This window comes from Myxine glutinosa, chromosome 10 (assembly GCF_964187855.1).
Source record: "Myxine glutinosa chromosome 10, kmMyxGlut1.1, whole genome shotgun sequence".
NCBI classification, from domain to species: domain Eukaryota; kingdom Metazoa; phylum Chordata; class Myxini; order Myxiniformes; family Myxinidae; genus Myxine; species Myxine glutinosa.
In genome coordinates this window covers 23,934,338-23,958,550 of record NC_136270.1, presented here as the reverse complement: position 1 = coordinate 23,958,550, position 24,213 = coordinate 23,934,338, and the positions used below count along the sequence as shown (strand labels likewise).

Genomic DNA, 24,213 nt, shown 5'->3' with positions numbered 1-24,213 from the left:
GACAGAGCACAGAGAGAGCTGGAGGAGCAAGGCCGGAGAGGAGTCGGTGGAAGACGGACATCGGAAGATCTGTGGGAGGGAGAGGGCTAATTGTAAAGGTGGTTAATTAATTGTGGGAGGTTAATTGTAAAAGGAACTATATCGTAGACAAACAAAACTGCACAGAACAGGAGATATTAAAAGTGTGATGATGGGAAGGAGAAGGCTTACAGAAGGAAGAGTCCAAGTGCATCGTGTTAAAACGACATTTAATTTCGGATTTCTTGATTACCAAGTCACACGATTTCCGCCCCCTTCACTCATTCTCTTCATACTGTCAGTTCAACAGCTTCGAGCAACTCTGCATCAACTTCACAAACGAGAAGTTGCAGCAGTTCTTCAATCATCACATGTTTGTTCTGGAGCAGGAAGAGTACAAGCGTGAGGGCATCAACTGGGTCTTCATCGACTTTGGCCTTGACCTTGCTGCCTGCATAGATCTCCTCGAAAAGGTTTGTTGAGAAGTGCACCACTCAGATTTACAACCATTACCTGATCATCAAACAACACCTGGTGTTGGCCTAATGGTTAGGGTGGTGGGCTTGGGATCCTAAGGTCCTGAGTTCGAATCCCGTTGAATTAACGCCAGGTGGGGTTGACTCAGTCTGACTCCATCCTTCTGAGGTCAGCAAAACGAGTACCAGATAACTGGTTGTTATAGAGAGGCATTGCATCAGCGGCAGTCGCGCCCACAGGAAAAAGGATGCAACCAGCAGCCGGGTGGCTGCACATGAAGCACCCACCATCATCAAACAAAATCAGTGCAGCACCATCTTCACTGATAATGGCAATTCAACATTGGAAGGCCGTTATGGCTCATTGTTTGAAAGTTTGCTTGTTAAAATGGCAGATCACGTGGTTTTCATTGTGTAGCAGGATGCTGCAGAGATTGCAGAACAATTGCCATTGAGTTGTATATTCTCAAAATCGCTATAAATTGTTACCTTGGTGCCCACAGTGTCTTTTGAGGAAGAGTAGGCTATAGTTATCACCAGCGCCCTGACAAAATTCAATTTGCTGACCTAATGTACAGGGACACTACATCAGGGACACACTGCATTGCGGATGACCAGGCTCGGTGGCATAATGATCCTTGCTTGATGCTCAGAATAGAGAATGGACGAACGATGCTGGGGAAGCAATGGCAAACCACCCAGTATAACCCTCGCTCAAAAAAAAAAAACTGCTTCGGCAGCACCAATTCTATGTAAACAGTATGGGGTAAATCATATCAAAATTTGCTGATGACGATCGAGTATTCATTCCACTTCTCTCTTGTCTGTCGAACCAACTTGCAAAATAATTTAACATACTGTACTTAGAAGGTCTCGAGGACCCATAAAAACAACCGGGTCTCTAGGAGATGCATGGAATGACCAATGCCAAGGTGTTGTTTTATCAACCCAGAGTTGACAAGAGTATGTTTATGGGTAAATATACAATTTCATGTTTTTATGGGTAAATAAACAATTTCAAGTAAATTCAAGTTTTTATATTACTAGAAAAGCCTGCTGTTGGCTTAGCGGTTAGGGTGCCGGCTTGGGATCCTAGGATCCTGAGTTAGAATCCCGGTCGATCGTTGAATTAACACCAGGGGGGTTGACTCAGCCTGTCATCCTTCCGAGGTCCGAGGTCGGCAAATTGAGGACCAGGTTGCTGGGATGAATGAGCCATTTGGGTATCCGGCGTTGGAGTGGCGACTCGTCCAAGATTGTGCCCAATAGCCAAGGAAACTGCTTCGGCAGCCATATGCATCGTCACGGTGTAAAAAGGAATGGTCGTCATCATCATATTACTAGAAACACCCACTCCCTTCAGGAGCATTGGGGGGTCGTCTCCCCCCTCCCTCATAAGTGGTGGATATGGGGGGGAGGGGTGGTGACCCTCGGTACTACCAACATGTATGAAAAAATTGGTAAAGATCAGGTGAAAATTGCAAGACATCAGGAGGGGAGGGGGCGAAGGGGCTAGAGGGATGTTTACCCATGACCTGGCCATCGGTGTGTGCAAAATTTGATGGATATATAGCCAGCCTACAGGTCGCAGAAGATCTGCCTGCAACCCTCTTATGGTTAAACTGCCAAAATCAAGACTTTCTGCTCACCTTCACTCCTTCATACCTCTTTTCTCCCGCCTCTGGAACAAACTCCCTCACTCTCTACAATCCCACTGCACCCTCCAGGTCTTTAAAACAGCTGTTCACCACCATCTCTTATCCTCCCCCATCCAAAACCTTGATCTTTTCTACCCCCGCTAATTTCGGTCCCCTTTTTTTTTTTTTTTTTTTTGTATACAAGATCGAGGCTCGTGAAAGAGCGAACATTAATCACACAGAAAGACAAACAGACACACAAAACAAATAACATCGGGAGCGGTAGACAAGATGGGGAGAGAGGGGGAAGGACACAAACACAACATTTGAGAGCAGGGACCGAGAGACATGGAGACATCGAGAGAACTGTGGGAGGGAGAGGGCTTTGGGGGGAAGGCATGGAAAGGGGGGGGGGGGGGTGGGAGAGGTATAAAACATATGGACACTGCCAAGACTTCCAGGAAAGAAGTTGGAATTTCAAACAAGGTGGATCTGGGGTGAATTAGTGGGGGTAGAAAAGATCAAGGTTTTGGATGGGGGAAGATAAGAGATGGTGGTGAACAGCTGTTTTGAAGACCTGGAGGGAGGAGTGTGATTGAAGTGAGTGTGGGAGTTTGTTCCAGAGGCGGGAGAAAAGAGGAATGAAAGAGTGAAGGTGAGCAGAGAGCCGAGATTTCGGCAGTTTAACCATCAGAGGGTGGCTGGCAGATCTTGTGCGACCTGTAGGAATATTTGGGGGACAGAGCACAGAGAGAGCTGGGGGAGCAAGGCCGGAGAGGAGTCGGTAGAAGACAGAAAGACCACCTACCTGCCTGCGGTGAGTGAGTGAAAGGCCCTCAGAGATAGCTTCATCGCGGGAGATTCCAATGATTCTGAAAGCTTTGGATTCAACAGCGTGAAGCCGAGCCAGGTGTGAGGCAGGAGCACCAGCCCATAGGGGAGAACAGCATTCCATTGAGCTGCGGATGAAAGCCTTGTATGTGGTGAGGAGCTCAGGTGTGCCTAGGAAGGACTTCGCACGACAGAGGATGCCTAGTCGGCGACTGGCTTTGGAGGCCAGCTTGGAAATGTGGTTTTCCCAAGAAAGATCATGGCAGATGGTGAGACCCAAAAGCTTGAGCGACAGAACTTCTTGGAGAGGATTGTTGAGAAAGTAGATGGGAGGGTTGTCCAGTCGATCTTTTCGGAGAGACATAGTAAGAGTGTGAGATTTGTCAGGATTGAAAGACATGTTCCACATGTTTGACCAGGCTGTGATTTTGTCCAGGTCTTCAGAGAGTGAGGAGGCTGCAGACTGCCGATCTGAGGGAAGAGGAATGGAGCGGCAGAGAGTGGAGTCATCAGCAAAGAGATACAGAGGATTTTCCAGAGAGTCGGAGAGATCATTGATAAAGACCAGAAAAAGCACAGGGCCCAGCACACTGCCTTGGGGAACTCCAGCCTGAACGGAAAGGGGAGATGAGAGAAATCCATTCAGGGCCACACGTTGACTACGACCAGAGAGGAAGTCCGCAAGCCATGCATGGAGATTTCCATGGATACCATAGGAGGAGAGTTTGGTGAGCAGAGCTGGGTGCCAGACCGTATCGAAGGCACGTGATATGTCAAGGGAGACAGCTCTGATTTCCTGTTTGGCATTGAGGACCTCCATCCATTGTTGAGACAGCAGAAGCAGCATGTCCAGAGTAGAGTGACCTGGTCTGAAACCAAATTGATGATCAGAGATCAAGCCATTGGAGAAGAGGAAAGATTTCATATCCGAAGCAATGATGGATTCCATGACTTTGCTGATAATTGGGAGCAGGCTGATTGGTCTGTAGTTGCAAGGATCTGTTTTTGCACCTTTTTTGTGTAAAGCGGTAATGTTTGCTGATTTCCAGGATGCTGGCAGATGACCTTGAACAAAAGATAGGGTGAAAAGAACAGAGAGAGGGTGAGATAGAGCGGCAGAGCAGGATTTTAGGACCCGTGGGCTGATGCCATCTGGTCCAGTTGCAGAATCAGAGTCGAGGTTTGACAAAAACTCCTCCACCTTGTCAGGAGAGAAGGTCACAGAGTCCAGGATCAGTTTGGTTCGACTGGGAAAGGTGGGAACAGAGAGAGATGGGTTTGGGACTAAGGATTTTGAGGCAAACACAGAGTTGAGGCATTCGGCTTTGTCACGTGCGATGTCAACTGTGTGGCCATTTGAGGTAAGGGAGGGGATGGAGGGGGAACAAACACCAGAAACGGATTTGACCAGATGCCACCAGGATTTGGAGGAAGGAGACAGGTTTGAGAGTTCATTCTTGAGTGAGGAGAGATAGTGCTTCCTGGCACTCCTGAGGGTAGACACACACTTGTTCCGAGCTTGGTGGAAGGAACTGAGATTTCCTTCAGTTGGATTAGCCTTCCAAGAGGCAAAGGCAAGTTGTTTCACGGCAACTGCCTCACCACAAGATTCAGTGTACCATGGACGGGAGGAAGGGTAAGACAACTGAAGGCGAGATGCGATAAATCTGTGCATGAGAGAGATCAGTTTGCTTTGGAAGAATTCCCAGGAAGAATTGATGTCAGAGGCAGTGGAGATGGGAGACCAATCCAGACGATTGATGGCTGCTTGAAGACAGTCCCAGTCGGCCTGAGTGAAATGCCAGGCTCGTCGACGCTGAGGAGGCTCTCTGAGAATGGCCAGAGAGATGTCCACTTTGACAAGCACATGATCAGAAGAACCGATTGGAGCAGAAGAAGAGCAGCAGACATTAGCAGGGAAGTTAGTCATAACCAAGTCTAGAAGAGAAGATACTCCATTGGCTGAGATCCAGGTCGGGAAATTGACAGATTGTGTCAATCCCAGTGAGTCACAGAAGTCCTTTGCTGAGGTGCCATGACTGGTGAGAGAGGAACCCACACCCAACCAGGTGGCATGATGACAATTGAAGTCACCACATATGAGGAAGAGAGAATTGGGATGAGTGGATAGAAGTTGGTCCATGTTGTCAGACAGTGAAATGTAGATGGAGTCATCACTGTTTGGGGGACGGTACAGAACACACAGTCACCCTTGTGTTTTATACCTCTCCCCCCCCCCCCCCCCCCCGCCCTGCCCCTCCCACGCCTCCTGCCCTCAAGCCCTCTCCCTCCCACACTTCTCCCTGCTCTCAAATGTTGTGGTTGTGTGCTTCCCCTTCTCTCCCAATCTTGTCTTCCGCTCCCTCTTTTTGTGTGTTTTGTTTGTCTGGTTGATTTGTTTGTGAAATAAATGTTAGCTCTTTCACGAGCCTCGATTCAGTATACAAAAAAAAAAAGGAAAAAAAAAAGCCCTGTTTTTCCATGATTGTCAAATGTACATACAGATATACAAACGTCCATAGGATTGCCTTATTTTAATATGCTGTAGTAGGGTACCCATTTAAATAATGCTTATCACCTTTACCTGTACTCCTCAATCCACAGCCGATGGGTATATTCTCCATCCTTGAGGAGCAGTGTGTCTTTCCAAAAGCAACAGATGCAACGTTCAAGGCTGCTCTATACGAAAATCACTTGGGCAAATCAGCTCCTTTCCAGAAGCCCAAGATTACAGGGAAAAAGCAAGGCCAAGAACCCACCTTTGAGTTGATCCACTATGCTGGCACGGTGAGCTTTAATGTGGCCTGCAGAATGAAAATGCACGATGTTAGGTCAGTGACTGTTTCTTACAAGAATCCCTTCTGACAATGGAGATTATGAGATATGAAATGATTATGAGATAATGGGTTCGTCATCATTGTGATTTTCTTCTGGGACACTATAATTGTTGGTAAAAATTCTTAAAATGCAACAATATTGCAACATTTGCTAAATCTTAAGAAGAACTAATAATAATAAATCTTTATCGTCCCATATTCAGGGAAATTATTCTTTGGTGACACCGTAAGTTAACCATCATTAAAACATAAAACACAAAGGGAATAAGAAAACGAAATAAAAAGATATAAAATATACAATAATATAAAATAAATATAAAATATGGAAGATGGACGAAACCGCAAAATGGCTAGGAATTTGAATTTAACATTTCAATTGCACATGATACAAATGACTTTTTGAAAATGTTCTTCTTCATCCTCCTTACACGAAAGCGTCTCCCTGATCGCAGTTTTTCAAAAAATCCGTTCAAGAAATGACTTTCATCAGTACACACCTGCACCGCCTTCCTTTTCAATGCTCGCGGATGGTATACTTACCCTGCGCATTCTTGAGAAGGACTTGGTACAAACCAACTCTTCTTTTTTTAAATGTTTTTTTTTTCTTTGATCCAATATGGATGCCAGACTAGTGACTGATGACATCACTTTTATCAAATTATATTTCCCATGGGTAGTTAATCAATTAGTTAAAGTTTCGCATTGACCGGTTAAGCGATTTCAGAGAAGAAGATTTGCAAATACTTTTGCTTAGATCCAATATGGCTGCTCAACCACATGACCTTTGACATCATACATTTACACTCTGGCTCCCATTGGGTATGGGATAATAGGGCGGGCCATACTTTTTTTTTTTTGGAAATCAATCGAGAGGGGTGTTCATATTACGTATTTTGGTGTGTAGAACACAAATCTGAGGTTTAAAAAAAATTCTGATAACCCTAACCTACATCAATTTGCAGTTGATTATTATTAAATTTTTGATTATTTTGCTATTCTTCTGGAAAAAAGAGAAGTTTTTTATTTTGAAGTTCGGGCTTTTATTTTGGTAACTTCCTGTTGGGACGGCAGTTGTAGCCATCTTGTTGCTGAAAGCTCGATGTTGAGGAGGTTGGCAATCCTTATCCATCCGTCTTCTCTTCTCTTCTTAGGGCATTGCCAGTAAGTACGTTTTTGATAAGGAACCTGAGGAACAAATAGATAATAATTTTAGATGTAAATTACCTTGTTTTATATTATATTTGTTAATTGATTTGTGTACTTACCTATTGCTAGCCTGAGTTACATGTGAAGGAAAATAGTGACCTGTGAAGTGAATATTTTGATGGTTTTCTGTAATACCTGTGTAATACCTTAATATCTGTCTGTAGTGGATACTTACCTGTGTATTATTGTTTTTATTTCAGTGTGAACTACTAAAAATGGCTCAAGTCAGAACAAGGATGAAATCAAGTTCTCATTTAAGTAATCTTGTTGGCACTGGGCAGGAGCTGTCGGTGTCTGAACTGCCAACTGTGAGGGATATCCTGAGGTATGGCATCTACTTGAGGGAGCAAAGTGAAGATGACAGGAGGAACTACCCAGTGGACCAGCTCGTGTCTGACATCTACCCTGGTCTGATTTGTCAGTGGAGCAAAGCTAATGCTCTTTTCAAGCCTCCTGTTATCAATGAAAAGGTGACCATCATGTCCAAGCTCAAGGAGGTCTGGAATCAGGCAGTGAAGTTTTCTCTTGGGAAGGGCAAACTTGATGCCAAAGAGAGGTTCATTGTCAAGTTAGACAAGTTATTTGATATTTTGACTTGCAAGTGTCAGATTACCAGTTGTGAGGGGGGAGGCTGTGAGGCCGGTGAGGGCTGTGAGGCCGGTGAGGGCTGTGTGATCCAAGCCCACATTAACTGTTCCTGCAGCAGAGAGAAAATGATTCCTGTGAAAGATCTTGCCTACATTAAGGGACAGAAAAAGAAGGTTGGAAGTAAAGGACCCCACCAAATGGGGAGCCCTGATCTGCCAGAGCACAAGAGACAGGTGAGGACATTGGAAAGGCAGGAAAATAAAAAGAATGCAGAGAAAAGGAGAAGGAGCAAGGAGGAAAATGCTGCAGCAGCAGAGAAGGCAGCCAGGAAGGATGTTGAGAGATTTTTGTCAGATGGTGATGAGGATCTGGAATTGGAGAGAAGTGGTGCTGAAGATGAGTTTGTCACTGAAGAAGTTGAGCTCTTCCCTGAAACTGACACTGAGCCTGCAGCTTCAGCAAAGGTCCAGAAAAACTATGATGAGATTCCAAACATTGCCCTTGCTAGTGTAAGGTATGGCATAGGGCTGAGGCCAACTGCAGCGATAGCAACTGCAGCTCTGATTGATGCAGGAATCATCACAGAAGAAAATACAAGTAAAGTGATTGATAAAAACAAGGTCAATAGAGCACAGGAGAGGTTGATGACAGAGTTGGGGGAAGAGTTTGATGAGAAGTGCAGGGAGTAGGGGGGGATCTCCTGCATCCTCTTTGATGGGTGGATTGACCTGACCAATGTGATGATGGAAGCTGAGGGCAATGACCAATCTTTTCCTGCAAAGATCAAGGAAGAACACTATACTGTTGTTAGTGAGCCTGGTAGCTACTATCTGTTCCACTTTACCCCAGAGAAAGCAACTAAAGAGGAGTCACATGCGGAGCAGATTGCTAAGGTCCTGTTTGCCTGGCTGAAAGAGAGGGGTTTTGATAAGACCTTGTGGGCCATTGGAGGAGACTCAACAAATGTCAACACTGGTGTGAAAGCTGGAGTAATGCGGAAGCTGGAGCTGCACCTGGGGAGAAAGCTGGTCTGGTTCGTGTGCAACCTGCACACTGGTGAACTTCCCCTGCGCCATCTCATTGTTCACCTTGATGGCCCTACTCTGTCAGACAACACATTTTCCGGGCCAATAGGAAAGCTCCTTGCTTCTGCTACAGACTTGGATATCAATCCAAACTTCACCCGGATCTTTGTTGGCCCTCCACTGATCAAGCTGTCTGACAAGGCCATTGAAGATCTCTCAACTGATCAACACTATGGCGATAAAATTGTCTATGCAATCAGGGATGGAGTGCTTCCTGCAAGGCTGGCTCTAGTGGAGATTGGACCAGTAAACCACAGCCGCTGGCTCACCACAGCGAACAGACTTCTCAGACTCTGGGTGTCAAAGCATGGACTGAAAGGAAAGAACCGGAAGAATCTGCAATTCATTGTGGAATTCATCATTGGAGTGTATTATCCATGTTGGTTCAACGTGAAAGTCAAGCACTCCTGGATCGAAGGGCCTAGGCACATCTTGTTTCAGCTGGACTGCCTCAAGTCCCAGAGGAAGGAGGTGCTGGACCTTGTGATGCCGACTGTGAGAAGATCTGCTTGGTATGCCCACAGTGAAGCCATCCTCCAAACACTGCTGTGCTCTGAGGATCAGAAGGAGAGGACTGAGGGGGTGGAGAGAATCCTGGCCATCAGGGGAGAGGGGGACCCAGACACTCAGCTGGGGGACTCCTCTGTCAGGACCAGAAAGACACCTGACATCAACTGTGATGCTTCAGCATTGGTAACTTGATCAGCTGGTCAGAAGGTGTGTCAGAGCCACCTCTCACCTGCTCCCTAAGCACCTCGGAGGTGAAGAACTTCATCAACACCCCCATGGAGGTGCTCAACTGGCTTTGCCACACACAAAACATTGAGAGGGTTGTTAAAATGGTGACTGAGGCTTCTGCTAAGTACTTCTCACAGGAAAAGAGGGATGGAGGCATCAGGGCTCAGGAGACCAGCAGGAGGCTGATGTCCAAGAATGAGTCAAAGCAGGACTTGTGCAACCTGGTAAAGTTCAAGAAGTAAGGAGATTGATCTTTGTAATTGTAACCAGTGATATACATACAGTTCACCTGTTAATAAATATGTACATTTGATTTGGCTGTGTCAATATGAATGATTTCCCTTATATCTTTTAATATCTTATAAAGGGGTTCGAAAGGGTAAAATTGGCAATTTAGAAATACAAATTGATGTAGGTTAGAGTTATCCTATCCAAAAAATAAACTCATATTTGAATTCCCCATAAAAAAACACATAATATAGACACCCCTCATGTTAGGATTTCCTTCAGATTGATTTTGGCACCTGAGTATGACCCGCCCTAAATTGGGATAAGGTGTGTGCAGTTCCATGTTGATCGGATCCAGTTGATCATGGGTAGTTGATCATGACCTATGACATAATTATTTTCACACTATATGCAGCAATGGTGTTAGATTATATTTTGAAGGTTTTGCTTCGATCGGTTCAGGTGTTTCAGATAAATGTTTTTTTCCTTTGATCCAACATGGCAACATGGCAACCTTTGATCCAACAGACCATGTGACCTATGATTTATACGTGAAAACCATGGTATCCCCAAGGCATGGGGAGCATGTGTTTGAAGGTTCCCCTCGATCTGTCCAGCCATTCTGGACAGGATTTTTAAAGATTTTAGGTTAAATCCAATATGGCTACCATACCATGTGACCTGTGATTTGTTCATGGAACACCCCCAAGGTTAGTAAATCATGTGCATGAAGTTTCGCATCAATCTGGTCAGCCGTCTGGAGAAGAAGATTTAAATTTTTTTTAATATATATTCAATCCAACATCGCTGCCGAACCACGTGACCTATGATGTCAACCATTTAATTCCGTCGACCAAATTATCCCTTAATGTCCCTCAAAATTTTTCATACTGAATGGACCAAACGTTGTACTTGTCGAATTATGACGTCATAGCGAAGGTACCAATAACATCATCATTAGCAAATATTATTAATGAGACATGATTCAATTTTTTCCATGGTGCAACTTTGGAGATATAGAGGTGCAAAGTTTTTTGGTTTTTCCAGGATGGCGTCTGTACCACGTGACATATGATGTCATAATTATTAAAATTCCAAAGGAGCTCTCCTGTGGTGAAAATTTTGTGTCCATCAGACCAACGGCTGCAGAGAAAATTTTTCATACCGATTTCATTAAGCGTTGTACTTGTCAACTTATGATGTCATAATAAAGGCACCAATGACATCATCATTGACATGTCTTATTTCTCATGGAGAGTACTTGGCAATGAGCCATGTTTCAGCTGCTTCAATTTTCGGAGATATCGAGGTGCAAAGTTTTTCCAAGATGGTACTCATACCACGTGACATATGACTTCATAATTTTCACTAAAAAAAAAAAAAATTACGAAAAAAGGAACTTTCGTGTCAATCAGACCAACAGTTGCCGAGAAAATGAATGAAAAAAAATGCAGACACGCACGTACGTGTGCACGTACGACGTACTCACGTGAACGCACGATCTCTTAACCCCACTTTTTGCTTCGCGAGCGCATTGTAATGAAAGCACAATGCAAGAACACCACGGGTAATCCACTTTTACACCTCATGTTCACAGGTTCCTTACAGCACAACAGGCTGGCTGGAAAAGAACAAAGACCCACTCAACGAAACAGTAGTGGGCCATTTCCAGGTTTCCCAAATGCCTATTTTGGCTGCACTCTTCAAAGAAGAGGAAGGCGCAGGTAACTGTAGCTCGTGTACAACTGCCTCTTGAACTGCGTCCTTGATATATTAATTAACAATGTACCGGTATGGCAATCATTTCATCAACTGTTCCTTCCGGGTCAGCCAGCACGTCATAAGTTTTTCATTGCACTCTTCCGATTCCGCAATCTTTTTCTCTTGATTACCAAGGAAATCTTGTTCATTTTGCAGCAAAGAAGCAAAAAAAGGGCTCTGCGTTCCAAACAGTGTCTGCATTCTATAGGGTAAGCAGAAGCTCTACTGTAAGCTGGTCTTTGTTATACAGTGCCTTCAGAAAGTATTCACACCACTTCACCTTTTTCACATTTTGTTGTGTTACAGCTTGAAATTTAAAATGGATTAAATTGAGATTTTTGTTTTCACTGATCTACACATAATACCCCATAATATCAAAGTTGAATACGTTTAAAAAAATTTTTTTAAACAAAATTAAAAATGAATTACAGAAATATCTAATTTACATAAGTATTCAGCCCCCTGAGCCAATACCTCGTAGAATTGGCTTTGGCAGAGATTACAGCTTTGAGCCTTCTTGGATATGTCTGTGATAGCTGGTCTTGGATAATGGTGCATTAGTAAGCTGGTCTTTGTTGTTTTGATGCTATTAACACTATTGATGCTATTGCTGTTGTCCCCTTTGATATTTGATGCTATTGTCCCCTTCCCCTCCTCCCAAATCGGATAACCTTCTCAGGAGCAGCTAAACAAGTTGATGACCACCTTACACAGCACAGCCCCACACTTTGTCCGTTGCATCATCCCCAATGAAATGAAAAAGAGTGGTAAGTATTCAGAGAGCAGTATTCATGTGATTGGTTGTATTTTTTTTGGTCTGCAAACGCTAAGCATGAAGCTACTACCAACTCGGATAAGCATGATCCACTCTACTGTAACTCTCTTAAAAACATCTAAAAACATCAATGTATCTAAAAACATCAATGGATCTAAAAACATCAATGGATCTAAAAACATCAATGGATCTAAAAACATCAATGGATCTAAAAACATCAATGGATCTAAAAACATCAATGGAAACAGCTGTTCACCACCATCTCTTACCTTCCCCCATCCAAAACCTTGATCTCTTCTACCCCCGTTAATTCACCCCATATCCACTTTTTTTTTGCAATACCGACTTTTTTCTTTTTTGGAAGTTCCAGCAGTGTCCATGTGTTTTATACTTTCCCAACCCCTCCTCCCCCCCCCCCCCCGACTTTCCATGCGTCCCCACCCGAAGCCCTCTCCCTCCCACAGATCTCCCGATGTCCCCGTTCTCTACTGTTGTACTTGTGTGCTTCCCTCCCTCTCCCCATCTTGTCTCCCGCTCCCTTTATTGTATGTTTTGTGTGTCCGTTTGTTTTTTTTGCGATTGATGTTAGCTCTTATACGAGCCTCGATCTTGTATTAAAAAAAAAAAAATGTCCGAATGATGCTATGGATGGAGCAGTCACTGCACTCGAACAGCTGAGGATATCGCACATAAACTGTTAGGTCGGCGTCAAGATTAAGCAACACAGGTACTCAGGTATTATTATACATGGTTTCAATGAAGTTGATTAAAATTAATCACAGATTGGATCGTTTTGCGAATGTCTGTGCATCCGTTTAGGTATGGCTGATTCATACCTCGTCCTCCATCAGCTCGCTTGCAACGGTGTGCTTGAAGGTATTCGTATCTGCCGCAAAGGATTTCCCAACCGCACGCAGTACCCTGAGTTTCTGCAGCGGTGTGTTTCCTGCCAGACCATTTTGCAGATATTATTTTTTGACAGCGTTCCGTTTCTCGCAGTCTTCAGTGATTTGAATTACTTCTTATCTGCCTCTGAGTTTCATTGCCATTCGCTTGCCTTGCCAGGTACCGCATCATTGCTCCGGATGCAGTTAAGAGTGAAGAAGATCAGCAGAAAGCAGCCTTGCACATCATCAAAGCTGCCTTTCTCGTTGAGGATGAATACAGAATTGGGCACACCAAGGTGAGCCTGATGGATGTGCATGTTTGGAGAAATGACAACACGAAGAATAGTGAAAATACTTTCCCCAACCATGAAGGAATTGCACCAGTGAAACTCGGCATAGGTGTCGCTCTTCTGTCTAGTTTCCAGCCAAAATCCATATTTCATGGTACTCCGAATGAAGACCTTGTAGAAACGTCGGCCTCTCAAGGTAGAGCTTGCAACACGATGTTATCCAAAGCAACCTGCAACTTGCGGGAGGGAAGAAATCCAAGAGCTATTGATGGAGGGGGTTAAGGGTACCATTAGCTGACATTTTGGAAAATATTCCATAGTTTTAGAATGAAATATATACATGAGAGTTGTCTAGAGATGTCTATGTCCTTTTATTTGAGATGTAGAGCATCCATACATTGTTGATATAGTAGAAATAGCAGGTTCAACGTGGGATAACCTGGGACAAAGCCAAACTGGTGATCAAAGGTTAAATATTTTTTGATTTTCTTTAAAGTGTTTTTTTATGTGTTTTTATGTTATGTTAAAGTGTTTTATGTGTTTTATGTTTCATGTTAAAGTGTCCAAGTGTTTTACACTTCTCCCCCCCCCCCCCCCCCCTTCCTTCCCATGCCTCCTCCCCCCAAGCCCTCTCCCTCCCACAGATCTCCCGATATCCCTGCTCTCAAATGTTGTACTTGTGTGCTTCCCTCTCTCTCTCCCCATCTTGTCTCCCGCTCCCTTTATCATATGTTTCATGCGTCAGTTTGTCTTTTTGTAATCAGTTGGCTCTTACACGAGCCTCGATCTTGTATACCAAAAAAAAAAAAAAAAAGGCTGAGACTCATGGAAGAGTGAGGTGATAGAGAAAAGGCAATGTAGTGGCAGTGAGGCAGTGGGGCCATGTTGAATATAACACGCAAGGAAATGGACTAACAAGAAAAGAGAGAGAGAGAGAGAGAGAGAGAGAGAGAGAGAGAGAGAGAGAGAGAGAGAGAGAGAGAGAGAGAGAGAGAGAGAGAGAGAGAGAGAGAGAGAAAGAGAAAGAGAAAGAGAAAGAGAAAGAGAAATGGATGGAAAGGGAAAGAGAGGAGAAAACAGAAACCTGCAAGTAAGAGGAGTGAACTACGTAGGGTTAATGGGGGTTTAAAAATTGTAAGGATGGGTGATGAGATGAAATGGTGGTACACCTCCTGCTTGAAATCCTGGTGTGTGTGTGTGTGTCATTATCTCCATATGCGGGTTTCAGAAGAACGGAGCCCTCTCAGGTCTCCAAGTTTTCACGTGTGTGTGTGTGTCGTTGCTTGTTATCTCCATATGCAGGTTTCAGAAGGTAAAACAGAACCTTTCCAGGTCTGTGACTGTGTATGTGTGTGTGTGTGAGAGAGAGAGAGAGAGAGATAATGATAGCGAGGCATCTGTCTATGAGCCTTGGAAGCTACAGATAATAAAAATGGGTGTGTCGGCTGGATACAGGAGGAGAGGGATTTGGGACCTTGGCCATATTGCTGCAAAAGACAGTTAAAGCACTCAACCTTTGCTTCATCAGGGTTTGACTCAATCCTAAAGGTGCAAGTACCAAAGGTGGACTTCACCATCTGATATCAGATGTGTTTGTGCATGGTGGGAACCTTTGAGAGATTCAGACCACAGGTGAGTTTGTTCTTGAGCTCTGGGTACACCTGAGGACCAAATACAATGATTGTGAATTCTATGGAAAGATCTCAGGTCACCATTGGTGAAGTTTGCTTTCCATGTGAAAAAGGGAAGTTGCTTTCTTGTTCTGCATCACCGTATGAATCGTTGTACAAGGAACGAGATGTTGAGCAAGATACCTGGAGGCCAATGAGGGAGAGAGTAGAATGTTGAGAAATGGATCCTCGGCACCTTTTGTATAAAGTAAGTGATCGAGAGGTCGTGAACTGGTCAGTGGAGAGATGGCAAATTGCAGAATATGAGTTTGGAATCCAACAGATTGGGTGAGACCGGAAGCGTCACAAAAAAAATTGGAGAGTTTTTATTTAAAAAAATTATTTTTAGTCATCGAAAGCACATGCGGCGGAGCTTATACAATGACTACATCCGGGACAATGATATTAGTAGACATTGGTGTACTTTTACATGAATTGCACCATTCATAAAGCAAGTACAAATACATAATTATGGTATATGGGATTTGAACCTGCATTCGCTAAATTACGCGCCGTTGGTTCATTTGGGAATACTCACAGGCCAAACCAAGACATCGCTGCATAGATGGACATGGATTTTGAAGCATGGGGAAATAGAGCCAGGCCTAAGAGCAATGAGAAAGGGACCTTCTGCCAAAAACTGCTGCAGATCCATCGGTGTGAGTGTCAGGCCTGTCAGAGCAGTGCATTGAATAACTAGAGAGAGAAGAGCGAGTCTGAGATATCCTGTGGAAGACATGTTTCTTTTAACCACATGACATTTTGGGATCAGGTTGTGACCTTCAGGGGCAGATCCATGAGGTTTGAACACAAACATCTAATGTGTATATGTCAGGTGTGTATGATGCCTAGCGGGGTGAGGGGTGGTGGTCGTGTAAAGGGGTGATGGTGGTACCCCTGGAAGCAACTGTTTTGAAATGATATCCTGGAAAAATTGTCCATTTGTCAGGTGTCGGAGTTGACTCATCATTCTTGCTTATGAACATTCTAGGAGCCTCATGATGTTTCAGGATTGCTAAATTCATTAGGGAAGACTACAATGAGACTCGGTAGAGCACATACCTCTGCCAGGCGTTTTGTATCCACTGATAGGTCGGATCTGGATTCGAACCTGAACCAAAATCTACTCGGGTCGTTCTTGTCACCTACCCAACTCATCTACCAAGTTTTGTCATAAGTCGTCCACAAATTTTTGAAAGACCATGCCATATCATATGTCGTTTTTGGCTGCGTCTTTCAAATGGTGGAGAATCCCTTTAAAATATTTTCAAAATTCTAGTAAGCGGCTCCGGATTCGGATCTTCAGTAAAATCTAATCGATCCATGCTTGTCACACACCCAACCTGTCCACCAAATTTCGTCCAAATCCGTCCATAAATTTTTGAGATATCACGCTCACAGACAGACAGACGGACAAACAGACAGACAGACAGGAGTGAAAACATAATGTCCGTCCATCTCTGGTATTATTCATATCAAATAGATAGATAAAAGATACCATCTCTGGTATCTGGTATTATCCTCCCCACCCCCCTCCCTTCCCATGCCTCTTCCCCCCAAGCCGTCTCCCTCCCACAGATCTCCCGATGTCCCTGCTATCCATCTTGTTCTCCCGCTCCCTTTATAATATGTTTTATGTTTTCTGTGTCAGTTTGTCTTTTTTGTGATCAATGTTAGCTCTTACAGGAGCTTCGACCTTGTATACAAAAAAAGAAAATGAAAAAAAGAGCTTTAAATTTACGAGCAAAGGTATTCCAACATCGTTTACTACAGCAATACACTTCGTCTGGTTAACAACAATGCCATATGATGTTATTGTAATTTTTCTTTTCAGTTGTATCGTGGACCAGGTGTGAATTTTTTACCGAAGCTTCTAAGCTATCTATTATTATGGATGCACTATTGATGGTGGATGCTTGGGGGAGTGGGAGTCATCATGTATGTACATGATGTGTGCAAGATTCAAGGGTGGAAATAAAAATTCTGATATCTTTATGTAATAAATACATCGATGTTTAGAAAATAAGTCCCTGATATGTGCAAATGGATGTAAATGGAGCTCATTTTGCTTTCATTTGCAGGTGTTTTTCAGAGCTGGAGTGCTGGGTAAAATGGAGGACATCAGAGATGACTGCGTCACAAACATTGTGTGCAAGATTCAGAGCCGTTGCCGTGGTTACAATTTCCGTCAGGAATTTAAAAACATCCTCGCCATGAGGTTCACTATTTCTCTCTGCTTTATTCTATGCCCCCCACCATCATCATTCATCTCTTGCATTTTCCGTTTATTCACTTTGGTTTATTGGTTTGTAAGCCACTCTTATTAAACACGACCAGGTGTACCGGCGTTGCCAGGTGCTAATCTAATCCTCGTGGCATTTTGAAGAAATCAAATTTAGTTTTTTTTTTCTTCTATTTTTTTTGTAGGGGCTTAAAACACTTCCCTACACCCACTAAGGAATGGGGTTGGAGATCATTTAATATTACCTTTCACATAGCAACAAAGGCTTAGGCATGAAAGACTGATATTTTAAAAAAAATTCCAACTTTTTTTTCTTCTAAATTTTCAAAAAAACATTTTTGCTTCAAATCGTCTTCAGGACTCACTGATGAACCTCTGAAAGTTTGATGAATATCCGTTTGGCCATCTCTGAGAAAATGGCAACACACAGACAGCCAAACATCGCTCCTGTAGTATAGAAAGTAGGATTCAAGAATTCAGCTGCTTATAATTCTTCAGTCGCTTAATACAAAGCCTGGTGTTGGCTTTACGGTTAAGGTGGCTGCCTTAAGATCTTAGGGTCTTGAGTTTGGGCCCCTGCCTTTCAAAAAATGAACACCAGGTGGGTTGACTCAGCCTGTCATCCTTCCGAGGTCGGCAACATAAGTACCAGGTTAGTGGTAACAGCAGCACTGATGCAACCAGCAGCACCAGGCTGCATATGAAACAATAAACAAGGATGCTTATGGATTGTAACGCTCTAAACTTCTTCAAAACTGTTGGTGTAATTTTCAGGATTGATAAAAAAACATGTCATTCTCAAGTTTTCTGGGCCATCTGACAAATCAAAGATCTTAATCGGGTCATGATGGAAACAACATTTTACAATCCAGCCATTTTGGTGTTTGACCGAATACAAAACATGGAATTGTCATAACTATACAATTGACTTCCTTTCTCTACCACATTATTACTATGCCAAGATGATTCATTCATTCATATAACTTTCCTCCTCTTCGCGATAGACACCGTGGGATCTTTAACATCCACCTCTATAAAGTCCTCCAGCTTAATGTCCACCAGAGGGACGGTGCATGCATTGATGAATTGCCTCCATGAAAACCACCAGGATGACAGTTTAGGCGATATGTTGTAAAAGCCATCCGACGTTGCGCTGACGTTGCCCTACGGACAAAATCATGTCGGTCCATCGGTGGCGATATGTTGTAAAAACCATCCGACGTTGCCCCAACGTTGGCCCTACGGGCAAAATCACGTTGGCCCAATGTCGGTGTGCTATCTGGGTTATAGACAGTTAATATTATATAATATATTGAAAATTGGATAAAGATCATGACGTGGAGTTTTATTGTTGTCCATTACTTCAGGCAAAAACTAATAATGTATAAAGATGATGGTGGCAATGATATGTTATTGATCCTGATCAGTATGCACAGAGCGTATACAGTAGCATGTAACCATTCATGGGAAATAATTTGCTCCTGAAATTAAAATTAAATTTGCAAAGGAGTAGTTTGGTTTGGTGCGGGTGGATTCCCATCTGCTCTTTTCAGAGCAATGGGGCATTCTGGACATGTCATGAGCAATTATGTGGCTGGAATTAACCATGAAGACTGGACAGGTACCCACTCTGCCGCAGAGTGTGGAAATTTCCACGAAAAGCCATTTAGAAATCAAAACCGCACCTGTAATGTCAAAGCACCAAGGCTGTACCCACTCCACCATCCAACAAAGTGTCTGCCCATTCTACCACCAAACCACTCTTGAAAGTGGATTAGAGTATGGAAAAGATGTGCAAAGCTTTCAGGATGATAGTTCATGCTGGATTGTTTCTGTTGTCCAGGGACGCGATGGAAACCATTCAAACGAACATTCGCAGCTTCCTCACACTCCGCTACTGGCCTTGGTTTAAGCTCTACATGAAGGTTTGAATGTGATGCTTATTTTTTTCTCACTCCTTTGTTCAAATCTTGAAAATATCCAATGCATGAGCATCATTATTCCACACATGACACATTTGCCGGGCACAAAGCGGTCCAAGGAAAGAGAGCGAGAGAAAGAGAACCTGGCTTAGCGTAATCTCTCAGAGGGTAAATTAACAAACCTCCACGGTAACATTTCCGTTCTGTTTGAGCTACTTAGGGACAGGTGGTGTTTCAAGATGCTGGAATATTTCTCAGATACCCGCAAAGCATTGCATGTCACACTCGGACGCTTTAAATTGCAAGTGCTTCACTCTGGATTTGTTTTTTGAAAAAGTGAACCTCTTGATACTTTTCTTTTCCTGACATCTTGAGCAATTGGGCTGCTTGTGTCAACAGCTCTATGCAATATTGCAAAGCTTGTTGAGACTGGCAACTTCAAAAAGAGAGAGGGAGAGAAGGAAATCACAGACAGGTTGGTGGTTTCTCTGTGTTCTTCTGCCTCCTTTCTGGTCTTTCCATGTTTTGTCCCCACCGAGGTTCCTGCAGGGAGCACGTGGTCCACCCTCAATTCCCTTCTGGTGAACCTCACAAAATCCAGCAAGTGGAACCCCCTTCTCCCTCCCTCTTTTCCCTGCATAGATTTCATTCTTGATTAGAATGATAGAGTGCCATTGCAATGAATTGACATGTTCATTTCCTACAAACGGTACATAGCAATAAACTACAAGTGAACGTGCACAGCCAGCAAAAGAAAAGCCACATGAGAAACCAGCGATGGACTGACCAGCACATTAGATGCACATCATGTTATCAATCAGGCTTTATTCCTCCTCGTCTTCCAACTCCTCTTCTTACTCCTTCTCTTCCTCCCCATGTCAATGCTTGTATTCTCCTCTGTTGGACTTGGTTAGAGGGTTGTGACACTCATCGGAAGCAGAGCAGTGGGAGTACCTGGAGCAGGGTAGATTAGCCTTGAAGCAGCTGCAGTTGGCTTGCACACATGCCTTCCCCTCAGTTCTGCACTGGCACCTAACAACATCCATCAACTCAGGAGGTGCTGGATTTAGAGGTCCTGTGGTGGCGACTGGATATGGCACACCATTCACGATTTCCCAACAAAAGCTAGTGATCTGAAGGGGAGGGGCACTTTGCTTGTCTGCTACCTTCCAGAGCATCACCTGCAGATGAGCCCTCGGTATATGATATTGGAGGTTTTCATCCGTTGGAGGCATTGCTCTACTTTGAGGAGGCTTGCCCTTTTTCATCGAGTAAATTGCGTACATCACGCCATTCATACTCATGTTGTTGGACAGACCATGGAGCTCACAGAATAACTCTGTTCCCATCTCATGCAACTCTGCCTCTGTCGCAGTCTCCTCACGCAGAACATTATACAGCTTGGAAAAGTCTGCAGCCGTGAGTTTCTTGAACGCAGTGATAAACAGCAGATAATAAACCACCTTTCGTCCTCACCCTTTGTTATACGGATAGGAAATAGTACTACAACCGGTCAGCACATGCATGCCAAGAAGCTGCCCTGACTTCTTTCCTAGCTTCTTAGCAATTTGGGTGATGTTAAGCATGCTTCCATCCCACTTCTCCATGAGAAGTCAGCAATGGACTGACCTCTAACTCCGCTACTGATGGCAATGGAAAACTGTTTTTTATGCTGGCTGTGCTGTTTTTTATGACAGCCTGCGATGCTGTACTTCCCTACAAAGGAGATGAGAATGACAAACACATCTGTGTCATCACTGAGGATATGAATGACACGCTTTCCTTCAAGGGCAGCCTTCAGAACATAGCTCGCTATAAGGACATTAGCCTCTTCATGATCGAGAAGCCCCTCGTCCTCACTCATCATAAACACATTCGGCCCAAGATCACTTGTGCAGAGCAGGCGCTAGATTATTCTTTTATTGACTTTGCTCTTCATCATGGCATTGCTAGTAGGAAGAAGAGAAGTCAGCGTCAGGTTGTAGGTCATGCTTGAAGCAGTACCGTCTTGTCATGCCCTTTCATGATCTTTATGGGAGATACCGCATTTCTGTTCGAAGGTAACGAGCGCAGTTGCAATCTGGCTGTATTGCAGGAGTCGTCTGCTCATACTTGCAACTATAGTTGACATGATACCTCCACAGGGCCACATAATGTTGTGTAGTAGCTGCTGCACATCCACAATCACTACATCTGGCTCCCTTGTCTTGCATGTGATGGCGAGTTGCCCGACAAGATTCGATTTGTTGCCTTTGCAGAAGAAGCCATACTCATCCAAAACCGCTGTTGGTAGTCCACACAGCTCGGAAGCAAAGATAGATTCAAGGCTGATGTTTCGCGTCTGGCCAAGGACTAACAGGCAGCTGAACAAAGCTTCAGTATCGTATGCTGTCTTAGACCTGATATTGACACCCTTTTTCAGGGCTTCAAGTGATTTCACTTTCTTCTTGATAGGGTTAAGAAAACCCTCGGTAGGGATTCTTTGAAACTGTGTGCCAATGCTTGTCCGATCGCCAAAGCGTTGACAACATTGATCGACTCATCAGCAACCTTGCCTTGTACAATGTCTTGCCTTGCCCAACTAGGCCACCCTTTGACTTCCCATAGTGAATATAGGCTTGCTCCCCGAATTGATATGTAGGCACCTAAAAAACCCCACCTAGACACAAGAATCAGCCTACTAGCATGTTCCAATCAAAAGTTATGTCCATTTTCCTAGTTTGTCCCCATCGCATGGTAGCCATATTGGCTTTCTCTTGCTAGGCAATGTCGTAAATGAGTTTCAACATGAGAAATGAATCTACCACACACAAAAACACCCACCTAGATGCTAGAATCAGCTTGTTATTGTCACATAACCAAATCATCCACCTAGTTGTTAGAAGTCGTCCGCAAAGAACTTTTTGAAACATGCTATATATAGTTTTTAGCCCGATCACCAAATGGTGAAGAATCACTTTAGATTTTCGTATTTGGTTCCGGATCCGGATTTTTTACTAAAATCTAATAAATTCGTCCTTGTCACTCACCCAACCTCTCCATCAAATTTCATCCGAATCCGTCCATAACTTTTTGAGATGTCATGCTCACAGACAAACAGACAGACAAACAGGGGTGAAAACATAACAACCACTCATGAGGTCACTCTCAACCATTGTGACTCTCACACACACACAGGGGTCACTCACATTGGAGTCATGTGGTCACTCACAGGGGTCATGTGGTCACTCACAGGGGTCACTCTCATGGGGCAGATAACACTCTGGACATGACCTCCATTGTGAACCTGACTCTGTGGCGATTTCCATGGTGTTCCAAGGTTGCTGATGTTCTGGTGTGCAGGCCAAGCCGTTATGCATCCAGCTTATCGAAGAGGAGGAGCGTCGGCAAAAGGAGGAAGATATGAAAAAGGCCCTGCAGGAGGCTGAGCGGATGGTGGAATTGTTGAAGGAGTTGAAGGAGAGGGTTGCCCAGCTGGAGGAAGAGAAAGCAAACCTTAAGCAGCAACTCCTTTCTGTAAGTCCTTCACCAATATCACTATTATCCTGCTTTCTTTGTCCTGTTTTATAACCCTTTCTTTCTCTGAAGAACCTTACGCACCATTGCTGCAGTTTCATTGTTTGCTCATATTACATGTTTTAATACCTACAATGATGCATCTACTTTATCTTTTATATAGAGCCATGATAACTTTTGCCTGCTGGCTGCTCTGTCCAAACCTATTGGTTTCTAGTCCTGAGTGTGAGTAAACAAAGTTCAGGAGTGAGGCAGATAATTAATCATGCTGGGGTGGACCAATATATATACATCATCCAATGAGAAAGCTGCAGCTACTGCCACTACATATGGAAAATGTGACCCTTCCTTCATTTTATTTTTACTAGCAAGTTGCCCGTGCCCGCACGAGATTCTAAACGATGTAGGGATGGAGGAAGCAAAAATGTAAATGGATTCTTCTGTCATTGAGCCGGCAATCTGGGAGCAACAATTCGCATTTGTTGCCACATCTGATGCAATTTAAATGCTCTAATGGTGACTAAAACATCTCCTCACCCGACCAATATGGACCAAATTTGGTACGATGCATGAGGACAGCAAGATTTCATGGGGTTGTGCTCCCCATACAGATATGCCCCATACAAAGGAGGTTTAAGGGGGGGGGGGGGGGGGGGTTGCCCCAAATATTGGTATTTCATTCAAAAATCTTCTTCTCAGAAACCACCAGACAGATCCACATCAAACTCGACACAAGGCATCGTAACGATGCCCTAGCCTTAAGTTGTACTCCTCATGATTGTATCTCCCCCAAAAATGGGCCCCACGAGCCCCCTCACTGAATTCCCCATTTTCACTAAAACATCTCCACAACTACCTGAGTGATATGGACCAAACTTGATACAATATGTCAGGACAGTAATGCCTCGTGGGGTTGTGCTCCCCATCCGGATCTCCCAATTGAAAGGGGATGAAAGGCAGGTTCTGTCCCGAATATTGGTATTTCATTCAAAAATCTTTTCAGAAACCGACAACCACATCCAGACCAAACTGGCCATGCATCATCGTGACCATGCTCTAACCTTAAGTTGTCCTCCCTATGGCTGTATCTCTCCTGGAAAGGTGGCTACCGGCTCCCTCCCCTAATCCCCCATATTCACTAAAACATCTTTTCCTCACAATCTACATGATCGATGTGGACAAAATTTGGTACGATACATCAGAACATTACGGTCTTATGAGTTGTGCTCCCCATGCAGATCTACCCTCTATATGAAGCTGGTACATTATATATTTCGCCTCAAATTCAGGAAATTTATTTTTAAATCTTCTCAGAAACCGTGAGGAAATAACCGGCAGAACACGAGGCAATTCTTTTTTATTGGCGCTGATGTGAACTGTGAATGGACTCGCATGGTAAGTTAAATATGATGCTCAAGAGAAGGAAACCTGACAGTGTTGACTCGAAAGCCCATTATGGGTTAAATGGGGGTGACAAGACAACTGAACTCCACTTGGTCCCACCTG

At 43.9% G+C, this 24,213-nt stretch overlaps 1 protein-coding gene across 1 annotated transcript in view; it reads left to right on the top strand.

The window, feature by feature from the left end:
* Positions 1–24,213, top strand: part of LOC137434338 (uncharacterized) — a 123,834-nt gene that overhangs the window by 22,193 nt on the left and 77,428 nt on the right. The window contains exons 12-21 of the mRNA XM_078785175.1: positions 321–491; positions 5,567–5,749; positions 11,242–11,383; positions 11,562–11,614; positions 12,085–12,172; positions 13,000–13,117; positions 13,246–13,363; positions 17,109–17,245; positions 19,113–19,194; positions 22,534–22,707. Coding sequence (XP_078641301.1) covers positions 321–491; positions 5,567–5,749; positions 11,242–11,383; positions 11,562–11,614; positions 12,085–12,172; positions 13,000–13,117; positions 13,246–13,363; positions 17,109–17,245; positions 19,113–19,194; positions 22,534–22,707 — 1,266 coding nt within the window. The remainder of the gene's footprint in view (positions 1–320; positions 492–5,566; positions 5,750–11,241; positions 11,384–11,561; positions 11,615–12,084; positions 12,173–12,999; positions 13,118–13,245; positions 13,364–17,108; positions 17,246–19,112; positions 19,195–22,533; positions 22,708–24,213) is intronic.